The sequence below is a fragment of the Vespula pensylvanica genome, chromosome 2 (assembly GCF_014466175.1).
Source record: "Vespula pensylvanica isolate Volc-1 chromosome 2, ASM1446617v1, whole genome shotgun sequence".
Taxonomy (NCBI): Eukaryota; Metazoa; Arthropoda; class Insecta; order Hymenoptera; family Vespidae; genus Vespula; species Vespula pensylvanica.
This window is the reverse complement of record NC_057686.1, coordinates 361,765-378,638: the sequence shown is the minus strand read 5'-3', so window position 1 is coordinate 378,638 and position 16,874 is coordinate 361,765. Positions and strand designations below refer to the sequence as shown.

Below are 16,874 nucleotides of genomic sequence, written 5' to 3'. Positions count from 1 at the left end.
GGCCACCTTTGGGAAGAGTCTCGCGAGTTTGTTAAATTTACACTCGATATATTTTTATCTTCTTTCTCTTTATCTCTCTCTCTCTCTCTCTCTCTCTCTCCCCCTTTCTCGCTCTTTTTCTTTGCGAGTTCTATCTCCTCGTGGTTGGTAAAAAGAAGAAAGGCCGACTCATCCGTTACTCAGCTGTACGTACATAGAGATGGGGAAGAGCAGGAGCGACAACGATATCGCTCGAAAATGATATATGTATCTTTTGGCAGAGACGGGAACGGCCAACGAGAAGTTTTCGTGCAACGCGCGAGATCGCATGTACCCCTTTTACCGTTCGGAAATACTTCGTTTCCGTCGTCGTCTCGCTTACGTGATCGAGTATACACATACCCCCGGAGAAAAGCGGTTGGTCCTATTTTCTACGAACTTATATACTACACACACACACACGCGCGACAACACGCAGCACACACACGCTCATATACCTACGTATATATTCTACGAATACATCGAGTATCCGTTCGTGAGTCATGTTCGACCTATCTCAGCAGCTTTTGTCTCTGATCTCACACGATAGATACCCCTTTCGTGTTCGAGCATCACGCGATTCTTTGGCTGATTTTAAGCGTGCCTATCCTAGAAGGTTGTAAGACACCGAGCCTGGACATTGCGATTCCTTAATGAAAATTCCTTATTAAATCGATCCCTTCGATGTCACGCTTTTAAGAAAATTCGTGATATAACGTTCCGTACACGATATATATATATATGTACGTACGTATCAGTGCAACGATGAAAAGAAGATACTGCGATAGCAAAAATTCCAAGATCGTCTCATTTCACGATTTTCAAGTTAAAAAAAAAAAAGAAAAGGGAAATAAATAAATAAAAAAAGGAACGTTCGGTTCGTGCAAAATTGGCCAAACGGTTAGATCGTGTTCTTGAAAGTTCAGTCACGATCGTAACCAACGAAACGAATGTCTACGACGATAGCGAGATATAAAAAGAAAAAGAAAGAAATATAGAGTAGTAGATTCGTTCGTCTTCTCTCGTTAATCTTTACAACGTTTAAAGATGTACCATACTCGATGCCAGAGGAGATTACTTTCGAGTTATGCGTGTAAACGAGTTAAAAAGGACGTTGGATGATATTTTGTAACAACCGAGAAAATCTCTTTTCCGGTTATTCATTATTTCTTTCGCGTATACGCATACGTACGATGAAAAAAAAAGTAAAGCAATGTTCTGCAGCATTTATGAATCAAGTACGGTACGCGTTTACACACGGATACAACACGGAGACACGTCGATGAATATACGTAGCGGCGACACGTATTTTAGATGCTGAGAAGAGCCAGAGAAAAATATCAGAGAGAGAGAGAGAGCAAGCTGAAGATACATAAAAAGACAGTGATACGTTCCTCCGTAAAAAGGATGAACTAGGGTTTACGGAGATAAAATGAGAGAGAAAGAAAAGTAGAACATTGAAGATGCGTATAAAACACGATGATGGGAGAGAGAAAAGCCTAAAGATTCTTTCCTCTTTTCTTTCTTTCGTTCTCGCGACAAACGTATTAGAAATTTTCCATTCTCGATTTTCGAAAAAGGAATTTCGACAAAGGACGCGCGATTAAAAAGATCGTTGGCTCGGCTTAAAAAAAAAAAAAAAAAAAGAATCATTCAATATGGTTAGACTCGCACGGTAAACGCGCAAAGGGACATCCTCGTAATTACTGCAACGGCCGTTTGTTCCGAAAAGAATACCTCCATCAGGAGATTAAAAAGTCGCCGGACTTGGCGCGGCGCGCACAATGCACCCTAGCTATGTACGTACCGTGCAATCCCATTGTAAATTACATCGTTTCATTGCACTCTACTAATTCCGCTATTCTCGGCAAAGCCACGTTGAAACAAAAAGGTAAAAAAAAAAAAAAAAGGAGAAAATATATATACGTATGCATATTTATCACCGTTCCGATACGTCCCAAATCATTACGGACAAACGGCTGTATAAACTTGGGGGATGATTAATTTTTCGCGATCGAACGCAGTGAGAAGGTATATCAGATATTTTTCTTAGGTAGAAACGAGTCTTTCCAACGTTTCCGGGAATATTCGATAAATTTCCTTTACCTTTTTCGTAGACGTAGATCTACGTCCGTGCGAACGGCGTCGTAACATTCTCCGTATGATAACGCGATACCGAAAACATTTTTAGGAACGACAATACGAATGGTTTCGCGAGGATGGAAGATAGCTCGATTTGAATATCCAAATCCTTCCGAAATCACTTTCGTAAGGTTCTCGCGTCTGTCAACCGTGCATGTCCTATCTATGAAGATGCGGCAGCGGCATTACGCGAAGAAAAGGAAAAATAAAAAACAAAAAAGAAAAGATAGGTTACTGATAACGTATTTATGTAAATTTGATTTATGCATAACTCCCTATCGTACAAAAATGAAAATCCATTCGGGGCCCAAGGGAAAGATAAATAATGTAAATACTCTGACCGTGGAATACTCGTGAATTCGTACTATGTAATATGCACGCGAACTGGAACAGAAGTTAACGTTGGCAAATCCTTTAATTCGGATGTATCTCGCGGATGTAAACTACGATGAGAGAAGAAAAACCAGATTCGCTCGATTTTTTTCAACGTTTTTCCGTCGTCGCCGATCGCGAGGATAAGGTCATAATTTCTGAAATGAGAGAGAGAGAGAGAGAGAGAGAGATCATCTTTCGTTCCGAGAGATCTCCTTGATCGTACAAAGATTAATTTACGTGTAATGAAAGATATCGTATAATCGAAGAGAGATATTATTCTCGGCTGTAACATTAAAAAAATATCGAGAAACGTAGGCGTTCGCGAGATCAAACGTGAAGTCCAATGAAAAAATTAGCATTATTGTTCGACGATCGATAGATACCACCGCGTCTAGACGACTCGCATAGGATCCGGAAAGAGAGTTTCTCGTACAGAAATTCCTCTCGACGCGAACGATTTACCCTTTCTCTTTATCGCATCTCTTTGTTTCTTCGTTTCGTTTTTTTCTCTCTCTCTCTCTCTCTCTCCTCTTTTTGCGTGGTTTCTCTTCTATCGCATAACTAGTATAACTCGACTTCTTCAAAAATCTTTTTAACGTCCGTCCGTCTATCCGTCTCGTGCTCGAAGCACCCTTGATGGTAACGAGATATAACGCACCTCGAAGATCGAACAAGATATTTTAAACTTTTAGAGGACGTTTATCTTGGAACGGAGACACGGTGCAACGCACGCACGCAACTTGGATTTATTCGATTCGATCTGCAACAAGGGGACGACCGAAGTAAGAGTAAAAATACGATTCGACGAAAACGACGGGCTCGAGATATAAAGGAATATTAAAATGGAGATCTAATTTGCGTTGGAACGAAATATTCGTTGGAAAATTCGAGGAGTAAGAATAATATGTAACTGGATAAAGAAAATCGAAGAAAGACGCGAATGAAAAAGATCATCGATGCGAAAAAAGAAAGAGTTTTCAGTTAGTCGTACTAAATTTCGGGATGTGTCAGTGGTATAACCGGTAAGTGGGTAACCAAAGTAAAGCAAATTCTAGTCGAGAGATCGTTGCCGCTTCAAAGAGGGTTGATTTTCACGCAAAACGATTTGCGAACGGCTAAACGTCGACTAGAAGGAGAGAAGTCACGTTGGAGAAGCCACGTCGACGATCGTTCCATTGTTTTCACCGACAATGGGATACGAAACGGCCAGAAGAAAGCTTCCGTTGCGCTTTCAGATTCCGATCATTAAATTGGACGGCATTGTCGGCCGCTAAAATCGAGAGACAATGAACCTATGCGCTTTCTCGGCTTTTCCAACGGAACAATGAAAGATACGTAACATCTCTCTTCTTTCTTCGTCGTTCGTCGGTCTATCGTTCTTATATGCTGCGCTGTGCTGTGTGTGTGTGTGTGTGTGTGTGTGTGTGTATGTATTTATGTATTTATATATAATATATACATATATAACATAAAAAGCACGATAGATTCTTTTTTCTTGCTACAAGATTTCACGATACATTCAGAGCTTGGAATACAACCCCATCGTGTCTTGGCAGCAGTTTCGCGACGATACGAGGGTGATCGCTTACAGAAATATCTTCGGAGACGGTAATACGCTTGTTCTAGATCGAATGCGGAGGTGGTCGACCCCAAATCCGGCGCCCGCATTGCTTCACGCCTTCGTGCAAATCAAATCGTAATCAAGTTGCAAACGCGTAGAATCTCGTTCCCATCCTATTCCTTCTCGATAGCACGATGTTTGCTACCGGATCGAAAAGAAATGAGAGAAAGAAATTTTCTTTCTTCTTCCATCCTCTTTACTAACCGGACGAGTAATTTATTTTTAAGTCGTTGGAAAAGAAAACGAAAAGAGAAATAAAAGCGTAAGACGCGATCCGACGCATCATCGGTCAAGTCAAAACGGCAAAACTAAGTCGACGCTTCCGTAATGAATTTAATTATACGGAAGCGGAGTACCGATTTCAGTACGGTCGACGAGTCATATACAACCCACCCACCCATCTGCAAACACACACACACACACACACACAAAACAAACACGAGCGCGCGTTTCTCTACCGCGCTTTCTCATTATTTTCCAAGAGAGTGCTTCGGAGTGGTGTTAATGTATCATCGTCTTTCCTTCCTTCCTTCCTTCTGGCAACCTCCTCCTTCCCCGCCACATCCCTCGCAAGCAACCGGCTCAACTTTATTTTCACAAGACGTACCACTTTCTTTACGTTCGGTTAACCGCGTCTAATTAAACGCTCGTTAACTTATCTCTCAGCCGTCGGCGTAACGCGCAACGATCCTTTCCAACGAATCTAACATTAATATTCTTTTTCTCTCTATTTACCGCCTTCGGCAAATAAACGATCTATCTACGAAAACGATCGAGAGGTACATATAGAGGGACTCTAACCTTAAGCGAAGAAAGATCGCGCGATGGACGTAGAAACGACGTAGAGAGACGATCCTGACGTCAGAATTTTACAGCAACGACGGGCGACAGTTCGCGTCGGTTATCCTGTCAATCACATCGCTCGATAATTCGACTTCGATCGTCCTTGTCCTTTCAAAGCCGTTCCTTCCTTATAACAACCTCGTTCTTCTCCTGGTTCCTTTCAAAAAAAAAAAAAGAAAAAAAAAACGAAAAAAGAAAACGAACGAAAAAGAACCAAAAAAAATCCAAAGAAAAAAAAAGTTCTTCACTCTCCAATTATCCTTTTATTTGATATTTTTGTATACTTTTCATCAAATTTCTTTTCTCGATATTCTCCGATAATATTGATCCGCTTCTTTCCATTGACGAACGATCGTTTGGCGAATCTATCGCTCGTAACGTTTGTAACGAGGGAAAGCGGAAAAAAAACGTGTGGGCTGTTTCGAAGTAAACGCGACACGAACGAACCGCTCGCAACGACGGCCGGCGTCGTACTGCCATCGGCCGACACTGTCAAGGGGGTTTTATCGACGGCGCGACACGCACGCACACACGTACCGGCCGCTTTCCTTCCGCCGTGCCGCGCCTCACCGGCGAAATTCCCTTTTCCGTTCGGCCAATAGCGGGACGAATTCTCTCGGCATGCTCGACGAGCCTCTGAAATCGCACGTTCGATCGGAAAGATCGATTGTTTCTCTCTCTCTCTCTCTCTCTCTCTCTCTCTCTCTCTCTTTTGTGATCTTACTCGGAGGCATGTATTTAAAAAAACAAAACAAACAAAAAAAAAAGAGAGAGAGGAAAACAAATAAGCAAAAAAAAAACCGCACAAAATTTGTATATAAATGCAAATTGAAGTGTACTCGGGGATACTTTTATTACCCCAAAAATATTCGACTATGAACGCGATTAAAGCATAACCGCGTCGAGTTTTCCGCGATTTCGTAATTCCGTTAATTTGGCCGATCGATCGATCGATCGGTCGATCAATCGATCGATTAGCTCGTAGCACGACATACACACTTTACGTATATCGACATCAAAGCAGCTCGTAGGCAAGCAATGTTATCGCGAGGGATTCGAAAAAAGTCAACCCTCCGTGTTATATTGTTTACCTCGACAGAGCGTCACGCTGCCGTCGCGACGCATTTCTGTTAAAGAGACGGACTGACACACGCGCGTATATACGCACTCACACGTACGTCAAAGGAATCGAAAACATTTTCGAGTATTTTGTACAAAGTGTGTGTGCGTGCGTGTGCGTGTCTATATATGTATATGTATATATATATATATGCATATATATATATATATATATATATATCGGTTAAATTAATTCTCTTCGCTCACACGCTACTCTGTCTTTTCTGCCGAAATGAATGGAAGCTGAAATGAGTTAGAGAGAAAGAGAGGGAGAGTTGATGATCGTCTGTTTCTAATCAAATATAGTGTCGTTTATTTATGTGTACAAGGTGAGTCACCGAAAACGGAAAAAGAGGGAGAGGAGAGAGAGAGAGAGAGAAAGATCGCGCTTTTAAAAATAGATAAGAGGATGAATAAAAACAGGCACGATTGTTCATTCGATGGCAAAGAACAAAATGTCTATCGAGGTTTTTCTCGATTAAAGAGAATACGTTTGGTAAAGTACGATGAAAAAAGCGGCGATCGAATTTTTCAAGATACGACGCGATATCGGCCTAGAGAGGTACACGCGATTCTCATGTAATAAAAAAGAAAAGAAGGGGGTCGAGCGATCGAAAGCGTCCGATAGGTCGATCGAAAAAGAAGGAAAGAGAACACGCTAGTAGGTGGAACAAAAACGAATTAACGATACCATTTCGCGGTCCGCTCCCTTTTTATCGAGCACCGACAGGAATACGTAGCTTTCCGCGAGGTCGAAAGCATTTTCCCACGCATATCGTGTTATAGGTCGTAGGTCGGCCCGGTATATCGAAGCCGATGGAATGAAAGGCAACGCTTCAAAGATCAATCATATCGAGAAAGAACGAAAGAGAGAGACATCGCATTTTACTTTCCTCGACACGTTTCAAAAGTCTTCCGTGTTTCTTTTCTATTCTCTTCTCGTCGTCGAATATCTTCGCATCGATTCTCTAAATTGATGAAGAATAAATAAAAAAAAAGGAAGAAGACAAAAATGATAAGCGTACTCTCGCGATGACTTTTCGACGCGAGATAAGTATAACAAAGAATCCTAGAATATAATAGCTGCATCTCTCGTCTCGCAGAGAATGTAATTAATTACGGACTTTTAATTAATAAACATTTCTAAGTTGGCTTTCTCGTCAATGCCAACTATAAATCTCTTCTTGAGTTTGCGCGTCGACGAATTATCCAGCTGTCTGACGTTTCTCTTTCTCTTCTCTCTCTCTCTCTCTCTCTCTTTCCCTTTCTAATAAGCTGCCTCGTTATATGGTTTCGCGGAAAGAGTTTTGCAAAACGGCGCGTTTAAAGTCACATACGATCAGTTTCCACGTTGAATTTGCAAGGACGAGACGAGGGGAAACTCTCGAAACGATGTATCCGAAACTGCTACGCGAAATGTAATACCTTCATCGCGTTTAATCGGCTTTTACGAACTGGAACATCGTTTCTATCGTGCCCGATCTATTATCGCTCTTTCAAAAGTTCTTTCCAAAATATAACAATAATTAGAACGTAAAGGTTATCGACGATTAAACGCGTCGATTCGTTCGTTTTCCTTTGTACCTTTTCTCTCTATTAAACGACGTTAGAAATCAAAATACAATATCGTTTACATCGAACAACGCTATTATCATAAATGTGTCTTAACGGGTAGGTCAACGAAAACTATCTTATTTTACTTTTACGTAACGAAAGAACGACGGACGGCTCGTTTCAATTAACTTTTTCCCTTATGAACGGCGATCGGTTGTATTTCTCGTTTAATTCCGTCCTCGAGAACGTTGAAAAACGTTTTCCCTTATAATTAAAAAAAATAAAAATCCAATATAGCACGACCGTGCCCAGATCTATACGCAATTTCGATCCGATCGATACGCATTTCGTTTTGAGGAAGGTAGAAGAAGACGAGGCGATGAAATTTTTATTAATAGTCCTTCGACGATCAAGATTTTCGAAAGAGAATTTTCTATTTTTTTTTTCCTTTTTTCTCTTTTCTCTCTTCCGCTTTCTTTTTTCGTCTTTTTCAGAGTCATTTTCGAGCCGTCAAAACCTATCAACGAACATTTTCGAGATAGTCGTCTTCGTATCAGTTCGAATCGAGATAATAAATCGGGAATAACGTATCCGCGAATCGTGCGAACTTTGTTCCTCTTTCGCATCGCGAAAAGGGATGACATCGGTGTTTCTGCTATGAAAAACGATAGCGCGTTCCACCGTGACCAGATTATTCGCGACAACGTCGAACCATGGCGGATATTAAGGTGGGAGAAGGAGAGTTATATTACTCGTTCCAACCACCGGGCACACTGTCGGGAGATACGTGTCCGTTATACGCGAATGCGACCCGATAACTTTGACAATTAAAATCCAGGTCTTTGGCCGGTTTCCCAAAACGACGATCGTCATTGAAATTGCGTCTTTCCGTTTGTCACGATTACCACGACCCGACTCGAGAGATCGACTCGTCGATTCTTTAAGTCGGCCGAACGAAGCCAAACGACGATAATTCCTTGACATATCTTTTTAGCCCTTTTATTTCTTTGTTCTTCTATTCTATTTTATTTTCTTTCTTTTTTTTTTTTTTTTTTTTTGAGACCAGACGACCCGAAACGCCGTGTTTGAGTTTAATTTTGTAACGCAGAAGAAAAATGTCGGTCGTCCGGCTCGTTCGGAGGGGGATCACGAAAAAAGAGGGTCGTAAGAGATATCTTAGCCTTCGGCTATTTTCAACGTCTGAGCGATCGTACGCCGCGCGTAGGACGATTGCTTGGGATAGGGCAGTTATTTTCTCAATGAAAAAGCCAACCGAACGATAATATTATCGTCTTTACTACGGAAAACTTTCTTCGTGATCGCGCACGTAAATGCGTAAAAACGGAACGAAAGGAAAAATTAAAAACAAGAGGCGTAACGTCGATGCGAAATGTTCAAAGATGCGTTCCGCGGGATATAACGGGATTATTATTCGAAAAAGAGCTTCGAAATCCGAACGTAACACAAAGGATTGTTCTATCGCGTGTATAGGTGTTTAACGACTATCGATTCGAATAAGCTAGAAAAAGAGAAAAAAAGGAAAAGGAGATAATAAAAGAATCACGAAAACGTAATTATAAAATATAAACTCTTATCCGCGTGTAAACGAGAAAACGATAGAAAAAAAGATTTTTGGTTCTCCAACGGGCGAGGTTTATGCATGGCCGAATCACAAAGGTATCCCCGAAGTATTACCATCCGTCGAAAGTAACGAGTCTGTCGTCCGTTCGTAGAAACATCGTTTTCTCTCTCCTATCCTCTGTATTTCGCGAATCGACCAGATTTTACCAATACAGCTTTCGTTTCTTTTTAGGTATGTACCAACGTCTACACGCGAGTATCACACACGTACGTGTATTACTCTCGGTAGTACACTCTTGCGTACTAAAGCGAGCATCGCTCGAATTCACACGTATTTCAGTGAACGAAATCATTGAATCGCTCTTACGAATCCAACTCGAAAAGCTTCATCTCGTTGCTCGTTCGCGCACACCTACGGTACACGTACCAAGGGTACGTATAGATATAGAAATCTACGTTACAAACACGTTCAGTCGTATAGCTAAAGATGAAACAGCCACGAGATAACTCGGCGCTCTTGTTTGCTATGATTTTCAACCGTAAATTCATCCCGTCCCGGATTCGCGCAAAGTTGCTGCTGCTTCGAGAATTTCCCGTTTTCCCCTCTTACCCGTTTTTAATGCACGTCGATCGAGTTTTCGAGCTCGGATAATCGCGTCAGGATTTTATCACTTTCGACTCGACAAAGGCATTATCTACGACGATATTCTACGAAACGTCGCGCGTTCTTTTTTCCTTTTAATTCCCTCTCTTTTCTTCTTCGTTTTTATTTTTACTCTTCAACCTGTCCGCGCTCCCAATCCCACCCCCTCCCCCTCCCCTCGCCCAACCCGACACGTTCCGTTCGTAAGGTGATTATTTTTCATACGTTCGTTTATAATATCTACCACTAATACAACAGATGCGTACGTGTACGCGAAAAAGTCGAGCGGAGATTTCTCTAAAAAACGAAAAATGGAAAAGAAAAAAAACGCATATATATGTGTGTGTGTATAGATATCGGTATCGATTCGAAAGAGGATGATGATATCGATGATGCAGAGATACAAAAGCCACTTCAATTTTGAATCCGCTTTTCGTACGGCACGTACGTTGCAAACGCATCGACAACTTTTTCGAATCCGAATTACGTCTTTCGGGTAATCTGCAAAATTCCCATAGCGTAATACATACGCGAAGCTTGTTGCCTCTCCTCTTTAGTTGCCCTCGAGTTGCTCTCGAGTGTAGAATTTAAAGGGAACATTTCTACGTCGGTTGAATTCGGCTGGTGGTGCTCGTTCGAATGGAATCCGCGCTCATCTGAAACACATAAATCGTTAATTAAAAAATGGTAAAAGGAAAGAGAAAAGTAAAAAAGCGTAAAGAGATCGAAGGGAAATAATTCGGATAGATCGCCGAGAGAGAGAGAGTTTCCAGAGTACGATAAATTTCTCGTGACGACGACGATTTCATTTCCAAAGGGACTTTACTCGATACGAACTTCTTGCTCTCTGTTACGCAAATCTAAGGGAAATTGAATTTAATATCGTACCAAGTACTCGACCCGGACGCGCGACGCGCCACGACGTAAAGCGCAAACCAATTAACGCGATAACGCTTACATCGCACAGCGGAAAAGGTATCGTTAGATTTTCCGACGAATACTCGATTGCCTTGCGAATCTCTTATAGATATTTCTTACGAATAATCAAGATGTACGTTTATTAATTAATAACTTTACGTACGACGCAAGTAACCAATTTCGTTACTTACGACCGTTTCCTCCCAACGATACAAACGGGCCATCTGTCCTTCGATAAAACGAAATAAAAGCGATGCTATAAGATATAAGATGGCGGATCTTAAGGTAACGTCGATCTCCGCCATTATCGACCGACAGTCGTCTTTATCGTTTGGAAAGAAAAAAAATATCCAAGTATATGATATGTACCTACGTAAAAAATCTTTGATCGTCCTTGAGAGAATAGGTATTTATAGAATTCGATATGATAGAGCTCGTCTATAACGATACAGTATAGGTTATTCAATTTCGAATTTCACACGTATGCACATTCGACGAATTAGAATGCTCGGATCGTTGCGATATTATGCTCGAAAGCATGTTGATTGTTCTACCTTATTGCGTCTTACCTTGGCCGTTAACGCGCCAAGTAAGGTTACTTTCGTTAGACATCGACGCGTCTTTCGTTATTACACTATTATTTCGATCTCTTTCCTTTTATCGACTGTTAACATACGATAGCAAAAAAAAAAAGAAAAGATTGAAAAAAGCGGGCGAAAGTTAACGTCGACGAGGAACAAAGTTCGGGAAACAAACAAGGTGACTGCCGTTGATGGCTTGATTTTTAAAAGTTCTCGTTCTCGACTCGAAAAAAGGTGCTTTCCGATTGGCCATAAATTTTCGCGGCAATCGGCGTTAGTTCAAACGAACTTTACGTATCTAGAAAAAGTCGATGGTAAGACGTTTTGACGAATTATCTAATTACGAATATTAATGGACAGTAGAAAGAAGGAAATTTGATAAATTTTCTTGTCGCGTAACTACTTTTTACGCATCTTTCTCGCTTTCGGAAAATAAAATCGTTGCGTTGCGACAGTGATCTACGCGTTAGCGGAAGAACCTGAAAAGATTGACAAGATGCTAACCGTTATGTATATCAATTTTATTTAAACAATATCTGTTTCATTTAATATAATACAATATATGTCTCGTTCCATTCATTCAATTATTTAGACACACGCTCGCTCTCTTGTCCCTACGTGTCTCTATACGCGTCATAACGTCTCTCTCTCTCTCTCTAACAAAAAATTAATACGATTAATAATTTCAAATTTTCGTCTAATCTTTCATTCGTTTATACGAAGAAACACGAATTATATTGCGATCGTTCGGTCTCTCCGTCTAAAATAAGTGACATTCTTCTCTCTTCCTTTTCTCCTCCTTTTCTACGTCTTCTCGATCTTTGCCTCGAAGAAATACCATTTGCCAGTCTTTTCAATACATTTCAATAAATTCGAACGAATCGAAACGAAAAACGTTGTCTCATAATTTTCAATAATTTTCGATAATTGGAACAATTTCGTGCGATCGTACAGTTAACGTTTGATTAGTTCTTGATAAAATGTCAAATTTGAATGCCACGATAAGACGATGGCAAATCGCATTCGATAAAACGACGACAAAAAAAAAATCTCTTCTGCGAATTTACAGGGGCTCCGCGAACGATTAAAAATTCCATGCACACCTTTAAAGACTAGATAAAGCTGAATACACACGATCGGATGAGAAATAATGTGCAGAAAATGTACTTGTATGTGTGTGCGCGCGCGCGCGTGTGTGTACGTGTGGGTGTATAGATTCGTATAACGTGCGTCAAATAAGCCGAGTACACGTCCCATACAATTTCACGACGGTTTTGAAAAATATGTTTCAGCTGCCTTCTTGTTAGCGTCGCTCGCAAGTTAAGAATGAATTTTATCTTTTCAACCCTGACGTTATTTTTCCAAGAATTGCGTAGAGCACATTTGTCGAATCGTCATCAAGGATTCCGTTGACCTTTCATTTACGAGCAATGAATAGTTTCCTAAACGATGGAACGTTACGATAGGATGTTTACGGTCTCGTTCCTTTAGCTTACGTGTTACCCAATTGGGATCGCGCACTTATATATGTACATACAAATTCAAGATTACATATGTATGTATGTATATAGGTATTGCATACAGTACGAAACGGAGATGTTTTATTTACTTCAAGCAATTTCAGGAAGGCAAAGTGCGAAAGGTGCTAAGTATCGAAATACAAAGAAAATATCATTTTCGCTCGTTACTTATATATATTTACATTATTAAATTTGTTTATTTAGAAAGATTCGGAAATGTGACCACGTTCGCTCTTTCTTTCTTCCTTTCATTCTCTCTCTCTCTCTCTCTCCCCCCCTCTCTTGCTCTCTTTCTCTCTGTCACGCTTTCTCTACATTTTAATTTTAGTAACTTTGGTAAGACGCTCTGTGTTCTCAATACTTTAGACATCTCTTTGACACTTAGAACCTTTCATCTTTGTAAATTTCAATGCGATTAATAATAACAAGGCAATGATAATTATTCTGCGTACAAATTACATTACCTTCTTTATATGTAATATGTACATACGCGATGTATCCGTTAAATGTATGTATGTATGTATGTTTACGTGTCGAGGCGAGAAGTAAATATACAATAAGGTTCGTCGAGATGTAACACGTTCCATTCATATATACTACTTTCTCGACTTCAATAAGGGCTTATTTTTCTTAATCTTTTTCTTATCAAAGGCTCCTCTCTCCCTCTCTCTCTCTCTCTCTCTCTCTCTCTCTCTCTCTCTCTCTCTCGCGCGCGCTTACATTTACGCATTGAATAAAAATAAATATTTTCGATTGTGTTCTAGAAAAATTGTTGCAAGTTACACATATGTATTTATATATTTATAATATGTATAATGTACCTATCTATCTAAATTATTAAGTATTTGTTCACGTCTCTCTCTCCGTCTATTCTTGCGAATGAGAATTCAAATTGATATTATTATATGTATATACGTGTACAATTACTTCTTCTAAATTTCGTTTACGACCTTCGCTCATTTCAAATTTTCGTCGTGATCTTTAATTAGATGTTTAATACGGCATGTACACGAATTATCGTATTTTCCTTACAACTAAAGATATCGTTATATCGTTTTTTTCTTTTTCTTTACAATCTCTTGTAAATGTGTACACACACGCACGCACGCACGCACGCACGCACGAAAGCACACACATTACGCCACCCTCAAACTAAATGTATTTACACGGCTAAACCTAAAGACTTCGACTAATAGAAAGATTATGACTGAATAACGCTCCTTGACTCCTAGATATAAAGAGAGAGGGGAAGGGGAGGGGAGGGATAGGGGGAGAGAGAGAGTGGGAGGGAGAGAGAAAACCCTCTCGTATTAAGATTGCTCTTCTCTTTAATCCTCTTTAATTATCTTTTTTGGACGAATTTAAATCGCAATAGGATTCAACCAGCAGCCATCGTTTTTATCGTCGAAAGAGATGCTACGATGATGCGTACGTACTTTTATCCGAAAATTAAGAGAAAACAAAGAAAAAAGAAACGATGTCTGTTCGAAGATCCTTATGCGATCGGGATTATGAACAACAATGGTGTATGACATCGCTGAGGAAGTTTGGATTTTAACGATAGCAAGTTCGTGGAGAGACTGTTGGTTTTCTTTCATACATTTTCAAGAACTCTAATCTCTTATAGAAGACAAGCGCACGAGAGAATTCAATAAGAAGTGGATAAATAAACGACAAGGGTTGGCAGTAATAACATAATGCTACGTAAAATGTTTGTCCATAAGAGTAACAGTCAACATTGCAGATTGATCGTTCCTTGCAGAATTATATTTAAAACAATATAATATCTAAATTAATCGTGGTAAATAATATTCGAGTAATGTGTGTATTATTTTTTAAGTATATAAAAAGAAAACGTCGTACTTATATACATAACATTCAACAATTCGCATTTGATAACATTAGAAGAAATTTGTTTTGTGTTAAAAAACACGACGTACGTTTATACATGTATATGTATATATATATGTGTATATATATATATATATATATATATTATCATTCATCGTGGTAATGATAATAATAATAATTATTATTATAATAAAAATTTTACGTTAACAACTTATCCGTACTAGGGTACATTGTTTACGTGAATAAAACGTAAGCTTATAAAAGCTTAAATTAAAATCTGGACAACCCTGTCGAAGGTAATCGGACGATATATTTGTATTAAAGATATTAAAAAAAAAAAAAAAAAAAAAAAAAAAAAAGTTCATGGCTGAAAGCGCATACATGTAGTACTCGTTAAGTTGAGTAAAAAATGCTTAGTTAACACGAGTCGAAAAATGAAACTGGATAACATTTGGATCCAGTCGTAATATTAAAACAACGCATTAGAATATTACGTTGCATAAAAAAATACGAGAATACTAGTAAAATATTTATAACGTATAAGACCTAAGATAATATAGAAATGATGTAAGTCGCATCTGCTTTTACATTAAATTAATGGAAATTGCACTTGTTCGAATAAATATAGATCGAATATTGAAAAGGAGACAAATATCTGCATTTCAATTTCACTATTTTTTTTTTTTTTTGACTTACACCATTCTTCTTTGCAGCAACTTACACGATTGTGTGTCGAACGAAATCTTATTCGCACACTTTCCTGGCAGCACCTTTGTGAAGTAACATTCCCATTAAACAAAATAATAATAAAAAAAATATATATATATAGAAAAAGAGAGAAAGTTATATATGAGTATTTTAACCACTTAGAGAAATGCATCGTGCAAACATTTTATCTTTTCTCTCAGCAAATTAATTATATAATTACTACGAATATTGTAGGTGTATTTTTTTCTTAGTGCTGGAGATTTTTCTTTTCTTTTTTTTTTTCTTTCTTTTTTTTTTTTTTAAGAATAAAATTAAACGTCAAATTGGACATTATTTTTTCTAGAAGATTAACATACGCTCGAGTAAAAATAAAAGCAATGCAGAGATGAGATCATATTTTGCTTAATACAAACAACTAGCTAATAAGTAAAAGATGATAAAAATTTGTACACGTTATTATTGAAACATTGGAAGAAAACGTTGGTTAGAAGATTGAAACAAAACCAGCACTAATCTTTACTTTATAAGATAGAAACACATTCTAGCACAAGACAATCCAGATCATAACTTATTATAAAATTGACAACCTTCTCTCTTTGGTTCATCCAACAAAGTAAATAAATGATTAGCAGTGCCTTCTAGATAATTACAAAATTATAAAGATTTCATGGAAATATTCGTCTGTAAAAAAGAAAAAAACTAACGTTAATTAATACATTTTAGCCTGGATTGTTCTGTTCTTTACCTTTATACATATTCCTTTTTATACATTTTCTGCTAAATTTTGTATATTAATAAATATTATTCTTTTTATTTGACTTTAGACCAATATGATAAATTGATTTGGCACAATACGCAATCCACTCAAGTACAAAACTGGATGAAGAATTATCGTTCTATCTACAAGGACACAAAGTTCTGCATTCTTAACGCAAACTCCATTCGCTTGCAATAATTTAGAATTTAATATTCACACATATCTTAGAATAAAAGGATAGTATAAACAGTAACTTTGTACCGTTACACATTTCCATTATTTTCATTCGTTTACAGACCATAATACTCTTTCCTTCTACCCAAATGAAAATATACAATTTATCCTCTTGCTTGTCATGATTTTTGATTCCTATCGATATATAAACTTTTGCTTTAACATAAATATAAGTTATTCATAAGTTATGTTAATACATTCAAAGCACTCGTGGCAAATCTGTTTTTCTCAGTGTCAAAATTATTAACTAATTTCAATTAGTTTATTAAGATTCCTATTTATATATTAAAAAAAAAAACAAAAAAAAATTCCTCTTTTATTTTAACAATAATAATGGTTGTAATAACGACGTCAACAATGACACGACGACGACGACGACGGCGACGACGACGACGACGACGACGACGAC

The 16,874-nt window shown here is 38.4% G+C and overlaps 1 protein-coding gene across 6 annotated transcripts in view; it reads right to left on the bottom strand.

Moving 5' to 3' along the window:
• The window catches only part of LOC122637897, a 47,832-nt gene extending 34,233 nt beyond the window's left edge, over positions 1 to 13,599 (bottom strand). For 2 of the 6 annotated variants that reach the window (XM_043830411.1, XM_043830414.1), the window contains exons 1-2: positions 11,384 to 13,599; positions 10,427 to 10,552 (exon numbers count right to left, since the gene is read on the bottom strand). In XM_043830411.1, the coding sequence (XP_043686346.1) occupies positions 10,427 to 10,552; positions 11,384 to 11,426 (169 nt within the window). In that variant the 5' untranslated portion in view covers positions 11,427 to 13,599. Of the gene's footprint in view, positions 1 to 4,957; positions 5,157 to 5,283; positions 5,650 to 10,426; positions 10,553 to 11,005; positions 11,150 to 11,383 lie in introns of those variants that run through there. The other 4 variants (XR_006329312.1, XR_006329311.1, XR_006329310.1 and 1 more) reach the window with 4 other exon arrangements.
• Between the last annotated feature and the right edge of the window lie 3,275 nt (positions 13,600 to 16,874).